This window comes from Chrysemys picta, chromosome 24, assembly GCF_011386835.1.
Source record: "Chrysemys picta bellii isolate R12L10 chromosome 24, ASM1138683v2, whole genome shotgun sequence".
In the NCBI taxonomy this organism is placed as follows: Eukaryota; Metazoa; Chordata; order Testudines; family Emydidae; genus Chrysemys; species Chrysemys picta.
In genome coordinates this window covers 11,696,248-11,722,353 of record NC_088814.1, presented here as the reverse complement: position 1 = coordinate 11,722,353, position 26,106 = coordinate 11,696,248, and the positions used below count along the sequence as shown (strand labels likewise).

Below are 26,106 nucleotides of genomic sequence, written 5' to 3'. Positions count from 1 at the left end.
AGGACGAGGCAGGTTCATATCATTGTCCGAGGGCTCAGCCGACGCTGTGCAATGAACTCCTTCATAGCCCTTAGCCGGGTATGCTTTGACTCAGATTGAATATAGGGTTGCTCTAATAAAGCCTATAATCTGCGCAGGAGCTAAGATCTGAGCAGGGGCGAGGTTGTTATCTGTACTTCTTGGTATGACTTCGCTGCGAGGGGCCAGCTGTCACGGAAGGGGAATGTTGACACCACTGACACTACCGATAACACCTTCAGGAATACCCTGGGTGCCACTGAGAGACTGAAGGGGGGGTACTCTGCATGGGAAGGTCTAGGCCAGGGTTTCTCAAACTGGGGCTGCCGCTTGTGTAGGGAAAGCCCGTGGCAGGCCAGGCCGGTTTGTTTACCTGCCCCGTCCGCAGGTCCAGCCGATCGTGGCTCCCACTGGCCGTGGTTCACTGCTCCGGGCCAACGGGAGCTGCAGGAAGTGGTGGCAAGCACATCCCTCGGCCCGTGCTGCTTCCAGCAGCTCCCATTGGCCTGGAGCAGCGAACCACAGCCAGTTGGAGCCGCGATTGGCCAGACCTGCGGACAGGGCAGGTAAACAAACCGGCCTGGCCCGCCACAGGCTTTCCCTACACAAGCGGCGGCCCCAGTTTGAGAAACCCTGGTCTAGGCCCACAGAAAACTGTAGGGTTCTCCTGTGTGCCAGGTGAATGTCTACGTGGACACAAGCATCCTTTAAATCAACAGCTGTGAACCAGTCACCAGTGTTTAACAAGGGGATTACAGAGGCCAGGGTCATTCTGAACCTCAAGCAGTGGATGACGTCCTTTAGCTGTCTGAGATCCCACCTCCTTTCTTCTTGGAGATGAGGAGCTATCTTGAGTAAAATCCTTCTCCTCTGTGTTCTATGGCTCTCAGATGGCCCAGGAAGTCGTCTTCCTGTCTGAGCATCCTCTCAGGGGAGCACAAGCAGCTGGAGTCACCTGTGTCCAATTGCAGCGATAATGATCTGCTGGGCCAGTAGCATTTCCCAGGGTTAAACTCTCAGGGGTGAGTCTGCACCAGCGGAATCTGTTGTCTCCTGATGGTTCATGGTGAACTTCACGGTGCACTGTAAGAAGTATTGCTTTGGCCAAGCTCTGGTTGGCCTCTTGGCCTAGCAGGAACAAATGCTTATTGTTTTTCCGTCCCCGTACAGCCATACTGTTGCTTGTTTATAACAGTGTTGTATGATCAGGTGTGCTGGCAATGGGGGGCAGGCTATGGGGCCACGGCCAAAGGGAGCTCACATGCAATGGGGTTTGATGATCCATATGAGACAAGGGAGTGTTTTCAATTCAGTGCTTTACGAGCAAGTATTCTCATCACTAACTATCACACTGCGACTGGCCCTGGCTGACATTCTGAGCAGGGAAGGCAAGGGCTGAATGGGCCACAGAAGCTGACCTGAATGCACAAATAAACTTTGCATTTAGGAACCTTGCCCCATCTTGCACATTAAACCCCTCACGTGGAGCAGGTGAAGATGCGCAACCCAGAGAGAAGTCAGCTCCAGAAGTTCATCACATGGAGACCACAAAGGAGGCCAGCCTTCTGACGGCAAAAGAAGGTCCCAGGGTGGATGCCAGGAAAATGTTCCTGGTTGTGAGGTCAGAAGGTAAATGCCTGTGCCCAGTGCCGACTGGAATGACTAATGCAGCCGGCACAGCCCATATCAGTAACCTTTCCCCCTAGGAATGAGGTCTTTGTACAGACTTCTAAGGAAAACACAATACTGTTACAACACACGCCAGCAATAGAGGCAGCCATCGCTCACATGCAGACAGTGGCTTTCATCCCAGGGATCCCAGAGAGAAATACAGCGAGAGCGTGCTGAGATTTCTTACGACAAGTATAGGGTTACCATATTTCGTGCCTCCAAATGGAGGACACTCCACGGGGCCCTGGCCCCGCCCCCAGCCCCGCCCCCAACTCCGCCCCCTCCCCAAAGTCTCCGCCCCCTCCCCTGCTTCCCACAAACATTTGATTCGCGGGAAGCCTGAAGCAAGTAAGGGTGAATGTGGGGGGAGGAGGCGCGGCCCAGGCTGGCCCCCCCGGCGTTTCCAGCCTGGGTCAGCTCGGGCCCTGGGGTGCCGGCCCCGGGCCCGGCCCCCGGCTGACCACCCCCGGCCCGCCCAGCACTGCCGGCCCCCGGGCCCCCGGCCGACCACCCCCGGCCCGCCCAGCACTGCCGGTCCCCGGCCCCCGGCTGAGCACCCCGGGCCCGGCCCCTGGGCCCCCGGCCGAGCACCCCCGGCCCGCCCAGCACCGCCGGTCCCCGGCCCGCCCAGCACTGCCGGCGCACCCCCCGGTGGCCCGGCGCACCCCCTGGCGGCCCGGCGCACCCCCCGGCTCCCGGCCCCGCGACCCTGGCTCCCGGCCCCCGGCTCCCGGCCCGGCGCCGCGACTCTGGACCCCGGCCCGGCACCGTGCCCCCCCGGCTCGGCACCGCGACCCCGGCTCCCGGCCCCGTGACTCTGGACCCCGGCCCGGTCCCGCACCCCCGGCCCCCGGCCCCTAGCACCGCGCCCCCGGCTCCCGGCCCGGCGACCCCGGCGACCCCGGCTCCTGGCCTCCGGCCCGGCCCGGCCCGGCAACCCCGGCCCGGCTCCCGGCCCCGCGGGCCCAGCCCGGCCCGGCACCGCGCCCCCGGCTCCCCGCCCGGCACCGTGCCCGGCCTGGCCCGGCACTGCGACCCCGGCTCCTGGCCCGGCCTGGACCCCGGCCCAGCACCGCGACCCCGGCCCCGCGACCCCGGCCCGGCCCCGCACCGCCGACCCCAGCCAAAGAGGCCCCGGCCGACCACCACCGAGCTCTCCCTCCCTCCCGATTTTCCCGGACATGCCCGGCTTTTGGGGATTTCCCCCCGGACGGGGATTTGAGCCCCCAAAAGCCGGACATGTCCGGGAAAATCCGGACGTATGGTAACCCTAGACAAGTAGCTACCACGCCCTCAGGGCTGGCGAACCCGCCCTCCTGCAGTGAGGACATGTGGAGAGCAGGTAGCCTGCCCATCCTCGGCACCACACCATGGGCCCTAGCATCCCCCAAACCTCTCACCATACCATTGTATAGTATTTCTCAGCCGTGAGCTGACAGAACCATTCTCCACTCTCGTGTTCTTGCTCCCTGCATTCTGGCCAGGCCAGGCCAGATGTTCTGGCATCAGAGCAACACCAGGTTGGAGTTCTGGCCCCAGACGCAAAGTCCGAACAGCCCCTTTACTCTCCTGTGACTGATGAATGCTTCCTTCAGTTTCCTCTGGGGCAGGAACCCTGCACACCCCTTGCTGGACCCTCATTCCAAGCTCGCCTCTGGCCATCCGCTAGCCCCTGCTGTGCCGTAACTGCCCTTCTGGCCGAGCACAGCTTGCCCGTCTGTCTCTAGCCAATCACAGAATTCATGACAGAATGATGGGAGACATTCTGCATGGATGAAGGTCCCTCCTGGCAGAGCCCCCAGGCACTGCCTTCCCTTCCCGGTGTGCCAGACGCTAACAGATGGGTAGCGGATAAGATCTTGCACAGCGTTGGCAACATTTAGTCCATCAAACTCACATTAATCATTTAGATTTGTCCAGAAGCTTTCAGCTTGGGCTGGCTGTGTGTGTGTGTGAGACCACTGCGCCCCCCTGACCATGGCACCCTGGGCGGTTTCCCACAGCACCCATCCGTAAGGTCAGCCCTGCCCTCGACTCAAAATTGAGAACCCTCCCATACCAGGCCACCCTCACTTCTGCTTTGCTGCTGGCAGACCTCTAGCTCCATGGAGTTTACATGCTACAGCTGACCCTTCGAACACTGAGCTGACCAGCTAGCATCACGCCCGTCCTGCTCCGCTGCCTGTGCAGGATTTCTGGGCTCTCCTCCATCCCAGCATGTCTCTCTTTGAATTGTCTTTGGGCCCCGGCGTTCTTCCCTTTGCAGAATGATTGTGGGAGGGACCCATCTGCTGGGAACAGAGACTTCCACGGCTTGGCTGCAAAGGTAATTCATTAAGCGAGACACCGCGTGGGTGACAAATTGTGCATTCTGTTCAGGAAATTGAGGTCAAACCTGCCAGCTTAGCTTCAGCATTTGTTCTTGGCACAGGACTTTACCGGGGGGTGATGGAGACCTCCCTGGGCACAGCTGCCTGCCTTTGGCTGTCAAGCCGCCACCTTTTCCAGCTCACGTTTCAGTCTGTGACATGCTGACCTTTCAGATCCTCCTGAAAACCGCACAAGAGACGCACTCTAGCCGTCTGCCTCCCCAGAAACATGGGAGCTGGATTCATAAATACACACTGGATCGTTGGATGGGGTATGCGCGGTCTACACGTGTTTAGAAAGGAGGACTTTTCAAACACAGGAGACATACGGAGAGCCACTCATCTCTGGCTGGGCTTGCATCATTTGACTGTGCCATGGTTGCTATTTACCAGAGGATTTTTGTATCGAAGCAGATTCTGCTCCCAGCTCTCTCTCTGATTTGGCCCTGTACTGGGGACGTACCAAGCTAAGTGTGGGCAGCAAACAGACAGCCTGCGCTGGGTGCTGGCTCCGCGGCAGCCTCAGCAAACAGAGACGTGGGAGTAGGAGAGAGAACGGGGGTGGAAGGGAGCAGTAAGAATCTTTGGCCTGACATGCTGGCAGGTGGGACGTGGGGGGATTGGGATCCCTTAGAAAAAGTGTGACAATGCAGAAGAGATTCCAGTTTATAAAAGGAGCCTTAGATGAGTGCGAGGGAGATGAGCAAAGCCACAAAATTCACCAACAATGCCACTAATTCCAGCCGCTCCCAACAGCCACGGCACCGCAGCGCCCTGTGCCGGGAGCCGGCTAGCTCTTGCTAAATAAACAGCTTGATGGGGGACATTCAAGGAAACTTCAGTGCTTTGGGGGCTGCAGTAGCTGGCGCTGTTAGTTCAGGTGCTGACTGCTGGTGGCAATGTGAAACTCAGCTCTGCCGTGTTTGTGCTCCTTAAAGATCCCACCATATCCTTTGTAAGGGAGCAGCTATTGGTTTCAGGGGTCTGGCTGGGCTAGGTCTGACCTGAGCAAGTACCCCAAGCTCTTGTAAATGAACATGGTACTTGCACTCATCTCTTGTGCTAAACGGGTTTGTACGGCTGCCAGGTGCTGTAGGAAACAGCTGCTGTGTCCCACTCCAGAAGTAGCTGGAAATGAGTGGTAAATACAATAATCCCGCTGCATCCCCATACCCACTTCACAGGGCGCGCTAGTCACTGGTTGTGAAGGGTTTGCCCTGGCTTAGTGTTCCAGAACTGTTGAGTCCTATTAGGCATTGCAGGGCGCAGTGGCTATAGATCTAAAATCGTCCCCCCCGCCCCCCGTTTCAATGGAGTTAGGGCCAGACATCGACTACCATGGAGTAAATCCAGAGTAACTCCCCTGACTTCAGCAGACTTAGGGTCAAACTGATCTCAGTGGTGCTGGCATAAATCTGGAGTAACCCCACTTCCAACACTATCTTTTCACTGAAGAGACGAATCTGGTTCTCTCTTTTCCTCTCACATCAAAGCGGCTGCCCCCCTTCAGTTCCAGGAATATTTTATGCCCTGTTTGTGATTTCTGACTGAACTTGAGCAAACGTAATGAAATTATCCGGCTCTGTGTAGTTCAGTGAGCAGCAAACCCCATTCGAAGCACGGCTCTGCTCTTCGCAGTGGCTCAGCGATTGCACGGAGGCAACACCATCGATCGGGGTTTCACCTAATTCTGCCCAGGGCGAGCTCCCTTGGACTGACTCCGACACTGAGTTTATTTTCATTTAGGCGCAGAGCAGTAAGATTCAGTGTTGCCTTGTCGCTCCTGAGAGTCAGAGAGAAGACAGATTTAATGGAGTGAGCCCTAGGAAAATCTTTGTAAGTGATTAAGGTTGGCACAGCAATGCCCATACAAGCGGCTGGGTGTTTAGTGGTTAAGTCAGTAGTCTTGGAAGTGGAAAACTAGCCATCAACTTCCAGTGCTACTATAGGCTTCTTGTGTGACTTCAGGCCAAAACCCTAATAATAATACCCAGCTCTTATCCTCCTTAGATCTCCAGGCACTTTGCAAAGCAAGTCAGGATCACTGTCCCCATTTTTACAGAGGGGGAAACTGAGGCACGGGGAGGTGACATGACTTGCCCAAGGCCACCCAGCAGACTAGTGGCAGAGCTGGAATTTGATCCCCTGTTTCCTGAGTCCCTGTCCCCTGCTCTAGCACTAATCCACACCACCTCCCGTCAAAGCGATGGTGAAGCATTTAGATACTACCCTAATGGGGGCCACAGAACGAGCAATCCACAGGAGGCGAGAATGCGACTGCAGCATAAATTGGGCCCCGTGATGACGAATTTAAGGATGTGAGCTATCGGACGCATACAGGTCTGAGATCACTCAGAGTGAGATCAAGACTTCCATGGGTGATTGCCAAAAAAGAACGGCATGGGAAGGCCAGGTCTGTGCGAAGAGGGTCCCCGTGTCTGATCCATACTCCAACAGAGGGGCAGGGATGGGCACCCCTGCTGCCTGCCCCAAACGTGTAGCCGCGAGTCTTTGTCACCGATCTCTGGGTTTGCGGCCTTCATGAGTTCGGGATGGGAACGATCCAAGTCGCCACGGCGACGCACAGCGGCCTAAAGGCACCGGCCCAGGGGGAAAGGGCTTCGGGAGGGGAGCGGGGGCTTGAAATGACAAGCGCATGCGCAAGAGAGAGATTTGACAAACACAAAGGAAGCAGCGTTTTCATCAGAGCAACAGGAGAGCAGCCCGGCCGCAGGAAAACCCACTGCGGGTGGCAGGGGGCTCGGGATGGCAGGGGGGTAACTTGGAGCCAAGGAAAGCCACTGCCAGGGTGGGACTCGCCCTTGGCCTGCTCGAAGGCGGAGATTTCAGTGTGGCCCGTTGGAGCAGGTCCGAGGGCTGTGGCTGGCCCCTCACGCCGGGTGAACGGAGGGGGGAACAGGCACATGAGCTCAGAGTGTGCCCCCCCCGGTGCAGGGAGGGGGCACAATGCCTCTGACTCACAGCACACCCCCCCTCCGAAAAAAATAGACGTTTCCTCCTTTAAAACCGTCCTGATCCGTAAATGAACGGGTGACCCCCGATGAGACACAGAGCCCGAGTAGGGTTGCCAGGTGGCCAGTTTTCGACCTGAAGGCCCGGTGGAAAAGGGACCCTGGCGGCTCCGGTCAGCACCGCCGACCAGACTTTTAAAGGCCCGGTTGGCGGATCTAAGGCAGGATCCCTACATGTCCTGGCTCCACGCTGCGCCCCGGAAGTAGCCAGCAGGTCCAGCTCCTAGGTGCGGGGAGGGGGGCCACGGGGCTCCCCATGCTGCCCCCACCCCGAACACCGGCTCTGCACTCCCATTGGTTGGGCACCGTGGCCAATGGGAGCTGGAGGGGCAGTGCCTGCAGGCGAAAGCAGCGCATGGAGCCTCCTGGCCCCACCTGCTGGCTAATTCCGGGGCGCAGCGCAGAGCCAGGACAGGCAGGGAGTCTGCCTTAGCCCCGCTGTGCCACTGACTGGGAGCCGCCCGAGGTAAACCTGTGCCCCAACCATGTGCCCCAACCCCCTGCCCCAGCCCTGAGCCCCCTCAAACCCATAGATCCCTCCTGCACTCCAAACCTCTCATCCCCAGGCCCAAACCAGAGCCTGCACCCCCAGATGGAGTCCTCACCCCCCTTGCACCCCAACCCCCTGCCTCAATCCACATCCCCCTCCTGCACTCTGAATCCCTCGGCCCCAGCCTGGAGCCGCCTCCTGCATCCCAAACCCCTCATCCCCAGGCCCAAACCAGAGCCTGCACCCCCAGATGGAGTCCTCACCCCCCTTGCACCCCAACCCCCTGCCTCAATCCACATCCCCCTCCTGCACTCTGAATCCCTCGGCCCCAGCCTGGAGCCGCCTCCTGCATCCCAAACCCCTCAGCCCCAGCCCCAGCCCCGTACCCCCTTCTGCACCCCAACCCCCTGCCCCAGCCCAGAGCCCCCTCCCTCACTCTGAATCCTTCGGCCCCACCCCCCAGCCTGGAGCTGCCTCCTGTACCCCAAACCCCTCATCCCTGGCCCCAGCCCAAAGCCCACACCCCCAGCCCAAAGCCAGTACCCCCTTCTGCACCCCAACCCCCTACCCCAGCCTAGAGCCCCCTCCCGCACTCTGAATCCCTCGACCCCACCCCCAGCCTGGAGCCGCCTCCTGCACCCAAACCCCTCATCCCCGGCCCCAGCCCAAATCCCGTACCCGCTTCTGCAACCCAACCCCTTGCCCCCAGCCCAGAGCCCCCTCCCGCACTCTGAATCCCTCGACCCCACCCCCCAGCCTGGAGCCGCCTCCTGCACCCCAAACCCTTCATCCCCAGCCCAAAGCCCGTACCCCCTTCTGCACCCCAACCCCCTGCCCCAGCCCGGAGCCCCCTCCCACACTCTGAATCCCTCAACCCCACCCCCCAGCCTGGAGCCGCCTCCTGCACCCCAAACCCTTCATCCCCAGCCCAAAGCCCGTACCCCCTTCTGCACCCCAACCCCCTGCCCCAGCCCGGAGCCCCCTCCCACACTCTGAATCCCTCGGCCACACCCCCCAGCCTGGAGCCCCCCCCTGCACCCCAAACCCTTCATCCCTGGCACCACCCGAGAGCCCTCCAGCCCAAATCCCATACCCCCTTCTGCATCCCTACCCCCTTCCCCAGCCCCTCCCACATTCCAAATCCCTTGGCCCCACCCCTCCGCCTGGGCCACCTGCCACCATCACATTGCCATGGCTGGTGCCACGCATTGGCAGGTTTGCCAGTGTGAAGAACTGGGAATGTTTTTAATGTTTTCTCTGAATACTGGGTGGGTGCCTCAGTTTCCCCTATGCATTTCTTAAGTATCTAGGTGGGGGGATCAGGGTATGTGATTGTTGCAGAGCCCAAGAGGGTCCTTGTGATACCATCTGCACAGAGAATGGCCGACACGCTGTCTCCTGGCAACTAATGGCCTGGGCCCCTCCTCTACAAAGGTGCCAACTGAAGGTGTTGGGGAACAAAGAGATCAGGTGACCTCCTGGCCCGGGAAAGGGAGTGGAGGGGCTGGAGAGTTTCAGTTTGGAGCTGGCTGGGGAAATGGAGGGAGGGCCAGAGGGGCTCTGGCCTCCCTGCCTCCCCAAGATGGACCTGACTGAGGGGTCCTGTTCTCTGTACCTACAAGCTCTGTTTTAGACCGTGTTCCTGTCATCTAATAAACCTCTGTTTTACTGGCTGGCTGAGAGTCAGGTCTGACTGCGGAGTTGGGGGGCAGGACCCTCTGCTCTGTGTGAGGCCCAGGGGCGAGGGAGGGGCAGGTCCCTGCTCTGTGTGAGGCCCAGGGGCGAGGAAGGGGCAGGTCCCTGCTCTCTAGGTGCAGTGGGGGACGGGTAGGTCCCAGCAGACACTGCCTGAGGATCTGTGGGGTGCTGGGAGGTTACGGCAGGAGCGTTACTGCAGCCAGGCTGTTTTTGGCAGGGCTGATTCCTCTGAGGCAATGCATTAGCATTAGAGCTGCAAAGACCAGGAGGACGTTTGTCGACAGCAAATATTTGGTTTAATCCAGCTCCTCTCGCTTGTCTGGCTGGAACAACACAGAGAGCAGATTTCAGGCTGCGCCACTCGTTTCAGTGTTTGCAGAGAAACACTGACAAAAACTGCCGCCCTCGCCCCGCGGCCTGTGACCGGAGCGTCCAAAGCCACGGGATTAAACTGGAATGGCAGGCGAGTTCAAAGCGTATTAAAGGAAGGGACTCAAAGCCCTAGCCAGAGCTAAGCACAATACGGGCACATGCTCTGCTAGCTTTCCACACACAGCTCTGCCCTCGCAACTCGGACCTGACCCGCAGCAACCCCGCATCCCCAGTCCGAATCCTCCCCCACCTCTGCTAATGCCCAAGGGTGCTGACTCGCAGACCCCACATTCTCTGCAATGCACCTCCGTCCTGTCTTAACCCCCCGCTATTCCAGTCCTGGGCCTCTCTTGAACAGAGATGCCAATGGCCCCAAATTGGGTGGCATCCTACTTCAGCTCTGAGCAGCGAGCCACGGAGGAGGTGGGGGGCGGGGAGACACACAGCCAGCCTGTCTGCTTGAAGCCAGACAGAGTTAAAAGAAATGCAGCGCTTGATTCTGTCCTGGCTCTTGCCTGTAATTGAAGGAGCTGGGAGTTGTAATAACCAGAATTAAAAGGATTCACCTAGGGATGGGAATGAAATCAGATGCCAACAGGTGAATTCAAGTGGGTAAGCTCCCCCATCTCTCCAGCAGCCCGACCTCCATCCGAGTTTGCAGCCAGTCTCCAGTTTCAATTTGTCTCCTCCCTCTGGGAGATTTAACCTCCGAGTATCTCTCTTCATTTAAAGAGACAAATTTAGCGGCCTAGAAGTGCTGGTGCCAAATCAGGCCCTTATAACCTAATGCTACGTGACAGGCAGGTGGTGGATATCTGGATACCAGCGAACTAGCTATATGGTGCATCAGAAAACAGAGACAACAATGCAGAGCGCTTCCCTTCTATCTATGACCCTGGCACTGCGATATCTGAGCACCTCACAATGCAGTTGCCCTCCTAACCTCCCTGTGTGGCAGGGCAGGGCTGGAATTCTCGCGGTATAGCAGTGAGACTAAAGGACTTGCCCAAGGTCATGCAGGGCGCTCTGTAGCAGAGCAGAGAATGGACTCCAGGGCTCCCGAGTCCCAGGCGAGTGCTCTGTCTGCTACCCTATATGTGCTCATTACCACAGAGTGAAGGGGCCCAGGGTCACAGCTTTGGTGGCGGGAAAGGTAGAATGAATTCAGCCCAGGTGAAAGGCACTGGGCTGCCAGCCCTGGAGACTGAAGTCCAGTATTTCTGGACAGAATGGGCAGGAGCAGGGCAAGCTGCCCGCACCACTGCACTTCACTCCCATTCAGCCCTGGCCTCTCTGCCCGGGCGGACAATTAATACCGATTAGGACAAGGGTCTCACTAAGAACGGGACTGGGACCCACCCAGTCATGCACAGACTCCTAAAGAGTAACAATCGCCAGTCACGAATGACTGGGGCACCTGGAAGCAAACAGCATCCCAGCGCCTTGCTAACTCCCTGTGCCACCAGCACACCCGGCTGAAGCAGCCACGTGTCCCAATGGCTCTGAATACGGTAGCGATTACATGGAGCAAAGATGGGGTCAGGGCCCTGTTCCTCTGGGACTGGTCTCGTACTGACCTTTGCTGGCCAAGGCATGGACTCTCCTGTGGGGTTTGCTCCCCGGCCCGGGCCATTCACCCACTGGGTGTTGGCAGGAAAGCCAGAAATGGATTTCAGGCCACGTGAGGGGGTGTCCACCCCATGCAAGCCCATAGTGGGTTAACGGGGTCCAGCAGGGACCAATTAACCTTAGATGCTGCACTGGGAGGAGAGCCAGGGCGCTCAGACAAAGCCCGGCTGCGGGGAGAAGCTGGGCTTGGATGATAAAGCCAGGAAGTGAGAGCAGGAGGGGGCTGCAGGGAAGGGGCTGCAGTTGCTCCTTACAGGGAACGGGAGTTGGCCAGGGACAAGGAGGAGGTCCGGGGGAGAGTAAAGGCTGGGGTCCTGCCCTGGACTGGAGAGTCGGGCAAGAGGCCGAGAGGGGTGAAGTAACTATGGGGAGCACAGGAAGCTCTGCTGGCAAGCCCAGAGATAGGCAAGGAGACAGAGAGGAGGGTAGGAAGGAGCCCAGGGAAACAGCAACAGGGTCTGAGACTGAGCAGATCTGGGTTTGCTAGTCACAGGGTCCCTGGGCTGGATCCTGGAGTAGCACGTGGGCCTGGGTTCCCCTACCAGCCGCTGGGAAAGTGTCACCAAGCCGGGAGTTGAGCAGAAGACTGCCCAAGATGGCATCCAGATAGCTTGTCTGGTGGGACTTTGTTACCCTGGAAGGGCGGGGCGGGGTGGTGGACTACACAGTGATCTAGCTGGAGGGCCGAGTGCCAAAGAGGAAGCACCCTGAGTCATGGAGAGAGAGAAGGGCCACAGTGCAAGCAACTGATGGAAAGGGCGCCAGATGGGGCAAGAGCTAATTCCCAGACCCAACCACAAGGAGGCGCACATGCAGTGAGTGGACCCTTCACAGACCATGATGGAAGAACAGGTGTGGTTACTTTGCCAGTTCTCCAAGACCACTGGGTCATCTCCCAGGCCATTAAAAAGCAAACTGTATGCACACTCAACCTGCACGCCCACCTGCACACCGCCATCTATTCTGCACACACACCCCTCCACCCACCCACGCCCATACACAAAGGCAGAAATTCATACAATAAGATCTTCGCTTACCAAGTAAAGCTGCCACTTCGTATGCTTTCTTCTGCTCAATTGTCTCATAGTTGAGTGCTTCAAAAAATATATCCAGCACGAGAATATTCTCTCTGTAGAAACAGGACAAAGCCATCAGAACACCAGCCCCCGGCAGCTGCATTTGCCTTGTAACAGGAAATGAAGTGGGATTAGTTTGCTTTCTCCTGTTATCCCTGCTGCCTTCTCTGTGGAGGCCTTGGCAGCTCCACCAACACAAGCTGAAATTCAGAGATTTTAAAGCCGGAAGGAGCCATCATGACCATCCAGTCTGATCTCCTGCTTAACCTCGCCCAGAGATTCCTGCATCAAGCCCAAATCTTGTAGTTGAGCAAGTGCATATTGTTTAGAAAGAGACACCTGGTCCTGATTTCATCTTTCTCCTGCGGGGAGGGCCTGCTTAGAATGGCAGGTGACGCAAGGACCCTTAACATATGGAATCACTACCTGTGCTGATCCTGGGCACCACAGGAGAGAGGGAGAGTCAAATTCTTTCTTTGATGCATCAAACTGTTAATTCCACCCATCCGCCCTCTAGATCCCAGGTTCATATGGGCTGCGCCCACACCACAGAAAGATGTCTTTGCTGCAGTAAAAGGCGTGGTTTTGACATTGCGACAGCTATCTTGATTTAAAAGCTAATGGAGCCAATGCAGAGGGTTGACCTCGAGTAGCCATACTCAGGTAACAGCTACCGGTGCCTTGTCTCCATTTGGATTTTATGCTGTAGGTCCATGTAAAACACACTCACTTCTGCAGTGAAGATGCAGCCAGAATGTGGCGTTAGCAGAGGAGGGTTTAGGTCCTGAAATGATCTGGCCTGGGTAACCCTGTTTTACAGATGCTATTCACTCATGATACCTATTTATCTATGGTGTTTATCTGGCCCCCGTGACCATAACATCTGAGCACCTCACAATTTTTACTGTATTTATCCTCACAACCCCCCCCTGGGAGACAGGGCAGGGCTGCTATCCCCATTGCACAGATGGGAAAACTGAGGCACAGAGAGACTCAATGACCTGGCCATGGTCACAGAGGAAGCTCCCAGCAGAGCAGGAACTTGTATTGAGGACCCAGGCAAGTGCCTAGCCACCAGGCAAAGCAACTTTTCTGAGTTGACCTAATGACTCTGCATGTGCCCAATTCTTCTCCGCCTTCAGCTTTCCTGTCAGAAAGATGTTGGACCTTCAGCTTCTGGTTAATGATGCCTGCAGAAATGTGAACAGCATCCTTGGGGCAAAGAGCCTTTTATTACTACTTGTATGACCCACAGGGCTGGGTGCTGCACTGACACATTGTGAGGGACAGTCCCGGCTCTGAAGAGTTTACAAACTACATAAACAAGGCAAACGGTGGGAGAGGCAGCGATTTGCGCAATGACAGCACAGCTGGGAACAGAACGGAGATCTTCTTGCCCCTAGTGTGTGTGGCCCCGGCACAGCCATCCTGTCTGCTCACGCCACCCACTCATACCATCACTACTGTGAAAAGGAAGGAACCGGCAGCACTGGGCCGATGCCCTTACTTACGAGATGTATTTTTCAGACTTGTTAAACTTCTTCTCCAGGTACTTGGCTGAAGTTTTGCTGGGGATCTTCACCATGGAGAGCTCTTTGTTGTACCTGGTCAGGTTACACGGCATCCTGCAGGTACAGTAATTGCTGTCCTTTTCAGCAAGCAAACCTGCAAACAGAGGAGGGAAGTGGGTCTCAGGGAGCGTCCCAGACAGCTCACAGGAGCTGGTGGGCGGGGTGGTTCAAACAAGCCCTTTCTTCTTGATGATTCAAAGCAAAGGGGGGATGGAAGGGACTTCCCTGTCCAGGGAAGGATGGAACAAGCCAACTCTTTGATAAGAAGAGGCAGAGTTTCCACCCATTCAATCCATCCCTCTGCTGCAGCCATTCCTATCAGCCTGGGAGATCGAGACAGCCCTTCCCCGGGACTGGTCCAGAGCCCGGACGCAGCTCTTCCATCTCCAGGAGGCTGCGTTGGGATAAAGGCCTTACTGGAGAGATGGGGGTCTTGAAGATGGTGGGTAAAATCTTCAAAAGCATCTAAGTGGCTTAGGGACCTAAGCCTCATTTTCAAAAGTGACTTAGGCCTGGTCTATATTTAAAAGGTAAGGTCGCCATCATGTCATCCCTCAGGGGGTGTGAAGAATCCACACCCCTGAGCACCAAAGCAACGCCAACCCCCGGTGTAGGCACAGCTAGGTCAATGGAAGAATGCTTCTGTCACCCTAGCTACCATCACTTGGGGAAACTGTGTTCCTACGGCGATGGAAAAACCCCTTCCATTGGTGCAGGCTGGTTACAGCAGCATAGCGATGACACCATGGCTGTGCCATTATGGGCCCCGTAGTATAGACACGGCCTTAGGGCCAGATTTTTAAAGGTATTTAGGTGCCTAAGGATGCAGGTAGGTGCCTAGGTGCCTAACTCCCTTTGGGCACTTTTGAAAATACTACTAGGTGCTTACTGGCGTCTTTAGTCACCTAATGCCTTTAAAAATACGGCCCCAAGTGCTTTTAAAAAAAGGACTTAGGCTCCTAAGTGATTTAGGTGCTTTAGAAAATGTTACCCTTTATTTCTATCCTTCGCTTTTAGCTAAAGTGGTATCAGAGGTACGTTACATGACAGTGAAAAGCGATTAAACAGTATGGAGATGACCAGCTTAAGGGAATTTCTACTAATATTCCTCCCACAAGCCGTACAGCTTGGACACACGGTTAAAGTCAATACAGACATGCAAATATTTGGCATTTCACAAACAACCGAACCTCGAACACAGCACAGGTCCCTGTGGACTGCCCCGCCACTCACCTCACTGACTTACAGGTATGTTCATCTGCAGAACATACAATTAGTGAGGCATATGCTGAAATACTCTGCAAGCCCATCTGCTGTATCACAGTTAAGTTTGTTTGCGAACACATCAGATGGCATGTTATATGGTGTTTCTGAGGGCCTGCTGTTTCACAACTGTTCATCCAAAACTTCTGAAACTCTGCAAGAAAATTCTCTTCTGAGCCGAAAATGACCCCCAAATACTATTATTATTGTTTGTTGGGGTGTATAGGGTGAGCTCTGCATAGTAAACAGTCACACCTACATGGGGTGTTTGTTTGCAGTTGGTCCTAGCAACTCACTCATCAATCATTAGTGGCTCCAAGTAGCTACGTGTGCTCTGCAGCACAGGGACCTTGCCTCTGGGACCATGGCCTGGGTCCTTGCCTTTGCTGGCATGCTAAACCTCGCGATCATAGCTAGCAGCAATAGCCACTAGCGAAAGGGAATGTATGGCTGTCCAAGTGCATCATGTCTCCTAGGGTGAAGCTGGCAAAACAACTTTCAAAGTTGGTGGGAGTGGTGATGGAGAAAGCTAGTGGATAGCTTAGAGCTTTGGTGCAGATGGATTATGATACACTGGTCAACCACAAAGCCAAGGAGTCACGGTCAAACACATGGAGACTACTGGACCATAGAAACTGAATGAAGACTGGAAAGAGAAAGAAAAGTATCCCAGCTCGGTTGTCGCCCGGACAAACAAGAGCTGCGATCACTGATCAGACACTGAGGCAGGGGCAAAAAGTATGAGATCAGAACAGACACAAACAAAACAGCAGGCGGAACAGGGAATTACGTGATGAACTCAAAGGACAAGACTTGTTGGAACATGGAATGGAAGAACATTATACCAGTCTGGAGGACATGTGGTAATGATGCACGAGCTGAAAAGATATGAGTGGGAAATCATTGGTCTATGTGAACCAAGATGGGAAGGCAAAGGAGAATTCTCCCACGAGGATATTGACACAGGAAAGAGAAGATGGCGGACACCAGGACAGAGTTGCATTAGTGATAAAGCCTAAGCCACGCCTGGCTCTTATAGCATTTAACCTGCTATCTGCTCATATGTTGAAGGTGAGATTCAGAATCAAATCTCATGGAGTTACAATAGTACAATTACACGTGCCGACCTCAGCAGCCCCCAGAACTCGTTGAATTTTATAACGCTCTACAGAAAACAATACCAGAAGTTTCAAGACAAGACATGTTATGAGGATGGGAGATTTTAATGTGAAAGTAGGCTAGGACTGGACTTCCTGCGCTGGAGCAGTAGGCAGATTTGGATTAGGTGAAGAAAACGGGAGAGGAGAAAGGCTGCTAAATTCCTGCCTAAGCAACAATCTGCTGACAATGACCATGCTATTTCCACAAAGCAAGCCGTGGAGGAAGTGGACATGGCTATCACCTGATGGGCAAAAGAAGAAGATGGTAGACTTTGTGCTTGTGAATCACAGATGGAAATCAAATGTGTTGTTGTGCAGATCATTTGTGGCTGATATCAGACCAGATCAAATGTTACTGCTGGCATCAATGAAGTGGAGGCTGAGAGCAATCTGAAAAGTGCCAAGAACTGAAATCTATGACATGGGCAAGTTCAAAGAGTCTGATATGAGGAAAGAATGTGCCGGAAAACATCACCTCTCTGGTGAATGAAGAAACGAGCGTTGAAGAGGCAAGGAACAGCGTAAAAATGGGATTACGAGAGCGGCTGAACAAGTTTAGGATTACAAGGCCAAGGAGGATAACGGATGAAGTGCTGCAGTTGAGTGACAAGCCCAGGAAGCTGCAGAAGAACAAAAAGGAGGATGTGAGTCTACGAGCTGAGTACACCAGGCTCACCATAAAGATAAAACCAAAAGTGAAGAGATACAGAAATAACTGGGGTAAGCGAACAATGCAAAGAAGGCGAAGAATAGGCAAAGAGAACGGTGACACAGAGGTTGTATCACAAGATAAGAGAACTGAGTGGGACATATGAATTGAAGAGGTCGGTGGTAAAGACAAGTGAGAACAAATAATCGAGGATGAACAAGGAAAGAATAAGTGATGGAAAGAATACTTTGAAGAGCTGTACAATGTGCAGAACGTAGTAGAGGAAACAGCCCCGGAGAAGCGTCCCAGCACAAATGACGGAGAGCAGATGCTGGAATCCTTAGAAGAAGAAGCTAAGATCTTAATAGAATGTTTGAAAAACAAAACGGCACCGAGAAGTGACAAGGTAACTGCGGAGCTGCTCCAAGCAGGGGAGGAACATACGGTAAAGGCAATGCACAAGCTATTCAAGCAGGTCGACAAACAAGAGCAAGTATCCAGCGAACCGGGGAAAGTAATTATAGTATCGATCTACAAAAAAAGGAGATACGAGGGAGTGTGAGAACTGCAGAGGAATCAACGTATTGAGTGTGCCGGGGAAGCATTCACCAAGATGTTGCAGAAGGGGAATGTGGAAGTGGCGCTTTCAGAGGAACTAGCCTGGAAATACAATAGATCAGTTATTTGTGATAAGACAGACACCAAAGAAATATATAGTACAAAACCGAACCTGTTACAACCATTTTATAGACTTCAAATGGGCTTTTGATAGCATTTGGCCAAAGGCTTGTGGTAAGATATGAGACTGTACAGCACCCCTGAAAAACTGGTGAAGCTAATAGAGACTGTCCACAGCAAGTCGATGAGGGTGGTGAGAGTAGACAAAAAAGCTGATGGGGTGGTTCAGGACAACCACAGAAGTGAGACAAGGATGCATTCTATCCCTGGATTTGTTCAGCCTAGTACTGGACACAGTGATGGCTGTAGCATTGAGACATGAAATGGGAGGAGTCATGTTATGTGGGAGCATAGTGCATAACCTTGGATATTGACCACACAGCATTGACCAAGGAGGGTTTACAGACAAGGTAGACCAGGAAAGCAGAAAATATGGGTTGAAGATCAGCTTGGAGATATCCCATCTCCTGGAACTTGAAGGGACCTTGAAAGGTCATTGAGTCCAGCACCCTGCCTTCACTAGGCAGGACCAAGTACTGATTTTGCCCCAGACTCCTAAGTGGCCCCCTCAAGGATTGAACTTATAACCCTGGGTTTAGCAAGCCAATGCTCAAACCACTGAGCTATCCCTCCCCCCCAAAGAGCAAAATGACACCAGTTGGAGGACAAGAGAAAGAGGGAAAGGTCAAACTCAGAGACGAAGAACTAGAACAAGTGGGAAAATGGGTGTGCCTTGGAGGACTGGTTTCAGAGTAGCAGCCGTGTTAGTCTGTATCCGCAAAAAGAACAGGAGTACTTGTGGCACCTTAGAGACTAACAAATTTATTTGAGCATAAGCTTTCGTGGACTACAGCCCACTTCTTCGGAGGACTGGTATCGAAGAAAGGGAAGTATGAAGATGATGTAAAGAGAAGAATTGGATTAGCCACTTATGCATTTGGAAAACTCAGCATGATCTGGGAGGCTAAAGACATTTCAATAAACCAAAAATCAACATATATGAGATATCTGTCACACCGATAGTGCTGTACGGGTCGGAAATCTGCAGTCAGAAGAAAGCCATGACGACAGATTTTGACTGCAGAAATGAAGTGGCTGAGGGGAATACTGAGAATTTCAAGATTGCAGAAAATAAAAAATGAAGAGAGAAGAAAACAAGAATAGCTTGTTCTCATTAAAGGTTACAGGAGAATAGACGTGTGTGTGTGAGAGAGAGAGAGAGACAGAGCGAGAATGAGGCTTAGCCACTGAACCCTAGTTATAACATTAGCTATGGAGTCTCTCTAAACCAACAGCTATCTGAATCCCTAGGGGTCAGAATGTATCTGAGGCCCAGGGTTCAGTTGTCCTACTTCCCATGGCATGATTTCTGCTCCCGCTGGGTTGGGACTGCTTGGTTTCTAGTGTAATTTATGCATACAAATGTGAACAAGTCAGATCAAGTCTGTACAGAACACATTAGAGTCTGCAATAATGAATAACGTACCCTCCCTTCTCACCAGAGATCTGTAAAGTTTCTGTCCCTTCCAGGACATAAAGTTTTATCCAGTTATTTCCATCCGTCCATAAGGAAGCATGTCTCAGAGCTTGGGGAGGCAACGGCAGCTACCGTTGGGCGAAGATGCTGTGAAATCCCCTGGGGTTCTATGCTCCACGGCCCCTTTAATAAGTTGTGGCATAATATTTACACAGCGCTGAACATTCTGGAGGAGCTGGGCAGAAGTGCTCTTTTAGTAACATGTCAAGACAAGTTTCAGAGTAGCAGTCGTGTTAGTCTGTATCCGCAAAAAGAACAGGAGTACTTGTGGCACCTTAGAGACTAACAAATTTATTAGAGCATAAGCTTTCGTGGACCACAGCCCACTTCTTCGGATGCATCTGCTTCTATTACTGTCTGGGCCGGAGTGGGAAGTGGCTGCATGCTGGGACATGGAGAGCACAGATCTGACACAGTCTATATTCATTATTATTTATTTGTATTGGAGTAGTGCCAAGGAGTCCAGTTCTGGACTAAGACCCTGTTGTGCTAGGCTCTGTACATTTTTATTGGTCTTAGGTGTATTATGGTAGCACCGAGGCACCCCAGTCGTAGCTCAGGATCCCACTGTGGTAGGTGGTGTACATTTGTATTGCTATTAGGTGTATTTCGGTAGTGCCAGGACTCCATTGTGCTTGAGGTGCCTACCCTTTTCCTATCAGAAGGGAGCCCCTAATGTAGCAGGTTTCACCTTCGAAGGCCCCTGCCCCAAGCTTTTGCCAGGTACATGGACACGGGGGAGAATAACATGGTGCCGCTGAGAGCTCCTGCAATCACCTGGGAACAACCCCGGGAACGTGGCCCTTTGCAGCACGTTCGGGTATCTTTAACACCCCCTCACACCCTCTGAAAGGAAGGCAGAGGGCCCAGCTGGGGAAGGGGGTAGGGGGCGGGCAACACAACAGTGACTGTGTCAGTGGAGTTACACCATCCCATTGGGTTTTTTCTCTATTCGGCCTGCCCCGCAATCCAATTCCCCAGCACGTCCCATGTGCCACTTCCGAACTGTGGCCAAGGGGTCCCCACGGCATGAGAATATGGCGCCTGTGGTCCTTTATTCTGGCATCTTCAGCTCTAAGCGTGCAGCTTAGAATGGCTCGGAATGAAGTTAGAACATGATCCTACGGGACTGGAGGAACCTGCATGCAATGACATTTCGGCTGCCGTCAGAAACGGTCCCGTTGCTGCCTTCGCCGGATTAATCCTGGCCCAGTGGGAAAGAAGGTACAGGCAGCTTTGGGGAGTCTGACCCAGCCATTATACTCTGCAAAGAACCAGGCCGGCCATCCCAAACAGCCCTAACGAGCCGGCGAGCCCCTCCGGTGTACTAACCCAGCGCAGGCTCTGCACACTCCTTATACTGCTCCGGAGTACAGAACGGAGCATCCCCTGCACAGAAAAGAAACACAAGACAAGAGGGAAACATATGGAGTCAGAAATCAGAGCACGGTGGAAGGCCAGCGACTACAGCAAGAAGGCAGCTGAATTCATGCATTAGGCAGCCTCTTGTCTGTACACACAGTGCCAATAACGTGGTGCAGGTAAAGAGGCTTACACAGTCAGTGTGCAGCGTAGGGTGAGAGGCAGGGATTGATCTGCACCTGGGCTGCATCTCTCTGGAGATCGCATACTGGAGTTGGCTGTTTCACATATAACATGGGATAAGGGTTTCCCTAGCTAGTCCAGCTTGTCAGCTCCTACAGGTGAGGCTTGGTTAGCCTAGGTTGGTATTTGGATGGGAGATCTCTGAGCATCATTCAGGTGTTGCCGTGTTGCTGATTAAAGAAGTGGCACCTTTTCAGAATTGAAAGAAGGTTGTGGCATGGTGCTATGGATCTGTAAGTGGGTGACATTCCCGAACCTGCTTCTAACGCAGCATGCACACACCAGGGACTTATTGTTAACTTGAAAAACAACAAAACAAATCATAAACCTGAGCCTAAGCTTTCCCCTGAACTTGGCTGTTCTCTTGCAGAGGGCTTTTTCCCTCACTGTCCCTAGTTTCTTCTTCTGCAGAGAGACACTCTGCTATACTGCTGAATTTAACTTAATAGGGCCCATCTGGTCTGGCTGCCAGGCTGAATCAGCAGAAATACCTCTGCCTCTCTGTTCAGAGGTCCTAGGACTTGACACTCGGTTAGAGATGCACTGTGCGGCACTCTTTCTTTGAGATGAGATATTAAAAAAATCCCTGACCATTTGTGGTCATTCATGACCTCACAACACTTTTCACAAGGGTAGGGGGCTGGTAATGACATCCCCTTTGCAGTTTCAATGGGGGCATGGTATCCTCAGTTCCTATGACAAACTATTATGCACTGTTGCTGTGAGTTTTTAATCAGCTTTTGGATTCCGCCCCAGAGGTGTCTGCATTTCTGTGGTGAATAAATTGATCGCAGAGTGTAGTTTGCATCTGGGGCCATAGTCAAATGATATGCATCCCAAAGAGAGTAAGAATAATTTCTGCTTCTTTATTTCCCAATCCCCATTATCCATAAGAACGGCCATAGTGGTTCAGATCACTGGTTCATCTAGCCCAGTATCCTGACTTCCAACGTGACTTGCCACCTGCCTCAGAGGAAATTAACAGAACAGGGCAAGTTTCAAGTGCTCCAACCCCTGTTGTTCAGTCCCAGCTTTTGGCAGTTGGAGGCTTAGGGACAGCCAGAGCATGGGGTTGTGTTCCTGATCCTCTTGGCTAGCAGCCATTGATGGCCCTATCCTCCTTGAACTTATCTAATTCTTTTTTTGAACCCAGTTGTACTTTGAGCCTGAACAACATCCCCTAGCAATGAGTTCCACAGGTTGACTGTGCATTGTGTGAAAAACTACTTCCTTTTGTTTGTTTTAAACTTGCTGCCTATTAATTTCATTGGGTGACCCCTAGCTCTTGTGTTATGAGAAGGAATAAATAACACTTCCTTATTTACTTTCTCCGCACCAGTGATGATTTTATAGACTTCCATCATATCCCCCTTAGTCGTCTCTTTCCTAAGCTGAACAGTCCCAGTCTTTTTAATCTCTCCTCATATGGAAGCTGTTCCACCCCCTAATCATTTTTGTTGTCTTTCTCTGTACCTTTTCCAATTCTAATATATCTTTTTTGAGATGGGACCAGAACTGCACACAGTATTCAAGGTCTGGGTGTACCATGGATTTATATAGAAGCATTATGATATTTTCTATCATATTACCTATCCCTTTCCTAATGGTTCCTAACATTCTGTTCGCTTTTTTGACTGCCGCTGCAGATTGAGTGGATATTTTCAGAGAACTATCCACGAGGACTCCAAGATCTCTTTCTTGAGGTGTAACAGATAATTTAAACATCATCCTTTTTGATGTATACATAGGTCCTGGAACTAGGGGTGCGGGAGATGCTGCTGCACCCCCAGGCTTGAAGTGGTTTCCATTATATACAGGGTTTACAGTTTGTTTCAAAGGCTCTCAGCACCCCCACTATACAAATTGTTCCAGCCCCCCCGCATATATAGTTGGGATTAGGTTTTCCAATGCGCATTACTTTGCATTTATCAATACTGAATTTCAACTGCCACTTTGTTGCCCAGTCACCCACTTTTGTGAGATCCCTTTGTAACTCTTCACTGTCTGCTTTGGACTTAACTATCTTGAATAATTTGTGTCATCTGTTTACTCCTTTTTCCAGATCATTTATGAACATGTTGAACAGCGCTGGTCCCAGTACAGATCCATGGGGGATGCCGCTATTTACCTCTCTTCACTGTGAAACTGACCATTTATTCCTACCCTTTATTTCCTATCTTTTAACCAGTTACTGATCCATAAGAGGCCCTTCCCTCTTATCCCATGACTCCTTATTTTGCTTGAGAGTCTTTGGTGGAGGACCATGTCGAAGGCTTTCTGAAAGTCCAAGTACACTCTATCCAAAGGATCATCCTTGTCCACATATTTGTTAACCTGCTAAAAAAATTCTAATAGATTAGTGAGGTATGATTTCCCTTTACAAAAGCTGTGTTGACTCTTCCCCAAAAAATCATGTTCATCTATGTGTTTAATAATTCTGTTCTCTACTATAGTTTCTATCAATTTGCCTGGTACTGAAGTTAGGCTTACTGGCCTGTAATTGCCCAGGATTGCCTCTGCAGCCTTTTTAAAATATAGGGGTTCCATTAGCTATCCTTCAGTCATTTGATACAGAGGCTGATTTAAGCAATAGATTATATACCACAGTCAGTAGTTCTTCAATTTCATATTTGAGTTCCTTCAGAACTCTTGGGTGAATCCCATCTGGTCGTGGTGACTTATTATTGTTTAATTTATCAATTTGTTACAAAACCACGTCTACTGACAGTTCTCAATCTGGGACAGTTCTGTCACCTAAAAGGAATGGCTGAGATGTAGGAATCTCCTTCACATCCTCTGCAGTAAAGACTGATGCAAAGAATTAATTTGGCTTCTCCTCAACAGCCTTGTCTTCCTTGAGTGCTCCTTTCTGGTGTAATTTATGCATACAAATGTGAATAAATCAGATAAAGTCTGTATAGAACACAGTAGAGTCTGCAAAGCTATGTATAAAATGAATAACAAAGCCTCAATCATCCAGTGGCCCCACTGATTGTTTGGCAGGCTTCCTGATTCTGAGGGACTTAAACAATTTTTTGCTGTTAGTTTTTGTGTCTTTTGCTAGTTGTTCTTCAAATTCGTTTTTGGCCTTCCTAATTATACTCTTACACTTGACTTGCCAGAGTTTATACTCCCTTCTATTTTCCTCAGTAAGAGTTGACTTCCAATTTTCAAAAGTTTTTGTTTTGTTTTTAACTGCTTCTTTTACTCCGTTGTTTAGCTACAGTGGCATTTTTTTGTTGTCCTCTTAGTATTTTTATGTATTTATTTAGGGGATACATATAGTTTGAGCCTCTATCCTGGTGGTGTTGTTTGTTTTTAAGTTTCCATGCAGCTCACAGGCATTTCACTCTTGTGACTGTTCCTTTTAATTGCTGTGTGACTAGCCTCCTCATTTCTGTGTAGTTCCACTTTTTGAAGTTAAATGCTGCTGTGGTGGGTTTCTTTGGTGTTTTCCCCCCTACAAAGATGTTAACTTTAATTACATTATAGACACAATTACCAAGCAATTTAGCTATATTCACCTCCTGGACCAGATCCTGTGCTCCACTTAGAACTAAATGAAAATAATTGCCTCTCCCCATGTGGGCTCTAGGACTAGCTGCTCCAAGAAGCTGTCATTAATGGTATCTAGAAATATTATCTCTGCATCCCGTCCTGAGGTGACCAGTTAATGTGGAGATAGTGGAAATCCCCCATTACTATTGGGTTTTCTATTCTGTAGTCTCTCTAATCTCCCTAAGCATTTCACAGTCCCCATCCTTGTCAGGTGGTTGGTAGTATATTCCTGCTGTTATATGCTTATTATTCAAGTGTGGAATTTCTATCCAGAGAGGTTCTATGGTACACTTTGATTCATTTCAGATTTTTACTGTATTTTACTGTATTTGACTCTATGCTTTCTTTAATGGATAGTGCCACTCCATCACCAGTTTGACCTACTGATTTAGTTGGTGTTGGTCCTGCTTTGAGCAGGGGGTTGGACTAGATGACCTCCTGAGGTCCCTTCCAACCCCGATCTTCTATGATACTCTGACATTCCGCTATATTTTGCACCCTGGTATTACTGTGTCCCATTAATTATCATCATTCCACCAAGTTTCTGTGATGCATTTTATAACAATATCCTCATTTAATACCAGGCATTCACCTATCTTAGTATTTAGACTTCTTGCATTTGTATACAAGCACAGTTAAAATTTGTCAATATTTAGTTAGACTCATAGACTTTAAGGTCAGAAGGGACCATTATGATCATCTAGTCTGACCTCCTGCACAACGCAGGCCACAGAATCTCACCCACCCACTCCTGTAATAAACCCCTAACCTATGTCTGAGTTATTGAAGTCCTCAAATCGTGGTTTAAAGACCTCAAGGTGACTTCATGTGATGTAACTGTATGGGACTCTTTTTCATTTGACTGTTTCTCTTCAGTTCCTACCGGTATGTTATCAACTTCTATCCTCTCCTCTTTCCTGGGTATGGAGCATCCCCTTTCATAAATCCTCCTCTAAGGAATGTCTCTATCCGCAGCTGTTGGCTTTCCCCCTGTCCTTAGTTAAAAACTCCTTTACAACCTTTTAAATTTCCATGCCAACAATCTGGTTCTGTTTTGGTTTGGGTGGAGCCCATCCTTTCTCCTTTCCCAAAAGATTCCCCAGTTCCTAATAAACCGAAATCCCTTCTCCCAATACCACTGTCATCTCATCCATGCATTGAGACCCTGAAGTTCTGGCCCTGCACGTGGAACTGGAAGTGTTTCAGAGAATGACACTTTGAGTGCCTGGACTTTAATCTCTTACCTAGCAGCCTAAATTTGGCCTCCAAGACCTCTCTCTTACCGTTCACCTATGTCACTGGTACCTACATGAACCATGACTGCTGGCTTCTCCCCAGCACTGCCCAAAAGTCTGTCTAGATGTCTAGATGTCTAAGCGAGATCTGCAACCTTCAATCCTGGCAGGCAATTCACCATGTGGTTCTCCCAGTCCAATAACTATATTTCTAATAGAAACCCAACTATCTATATTTCTAACAATCAAATCCCCCCTCACTATTAGCTAATAATAGTAGTGCTTCCCTAGTGTTTCCGGCTAGTGTTTCCTTTATATGGAGTGATGAATTTTAACTGCAAACACACTCCAGGCTTCTGAGATCCTGCAGGAGCCCTGGGTTCAGAGAGACAGCAACAGCCTTGCAGCCTACTTCGTGTACATGAACTGAGCCTAAGCCCTCTAGCAGTTTCTAGCCTAAACACCTGCTTCAGGCCCCTGGGGTGAAATCCTGGC

At 51.5% G+C, this 26,106-nt stretch overlaps 1 protein-coding gene across 4 annotated transcripts in view; it reads right to left on the bottom strand.

The window, feature by feature from the left end:
- LOC101944360 (acid-sensing ion channel 2-like) overlaps window positions 1–26,106 on the bottom strand; it is a 329,276-nt gene that overhangs the window by 28,487 nt on the left and 274,683 nt on the right. For 3 of the 4 annotated variants that reach the window (XM_065577325.1, XM_065577327.1, XM_065577323.1), the window contains 3 exons: window positions 20,546–20,602; window positions 13,867–14,020; window positions 12,317–12,408 (listed from right to left, as the gene is read on the bottom strand). In XM_065577325.1, coding sequence (XP_065433397.1) covers window positions 12,317–12,408; window positions 13,867–14,020; window positions 20,546–20,602 — 303 coding nt within the window. The remainder of the gene's footprint in view (window positions 1–12,316; window positions 12,409–13,866; window positions 14,021–20,545; window positions 20,603–26,106) is intronic. The other variant, XM_065577324.1, reaches the window with a different exon arrangement.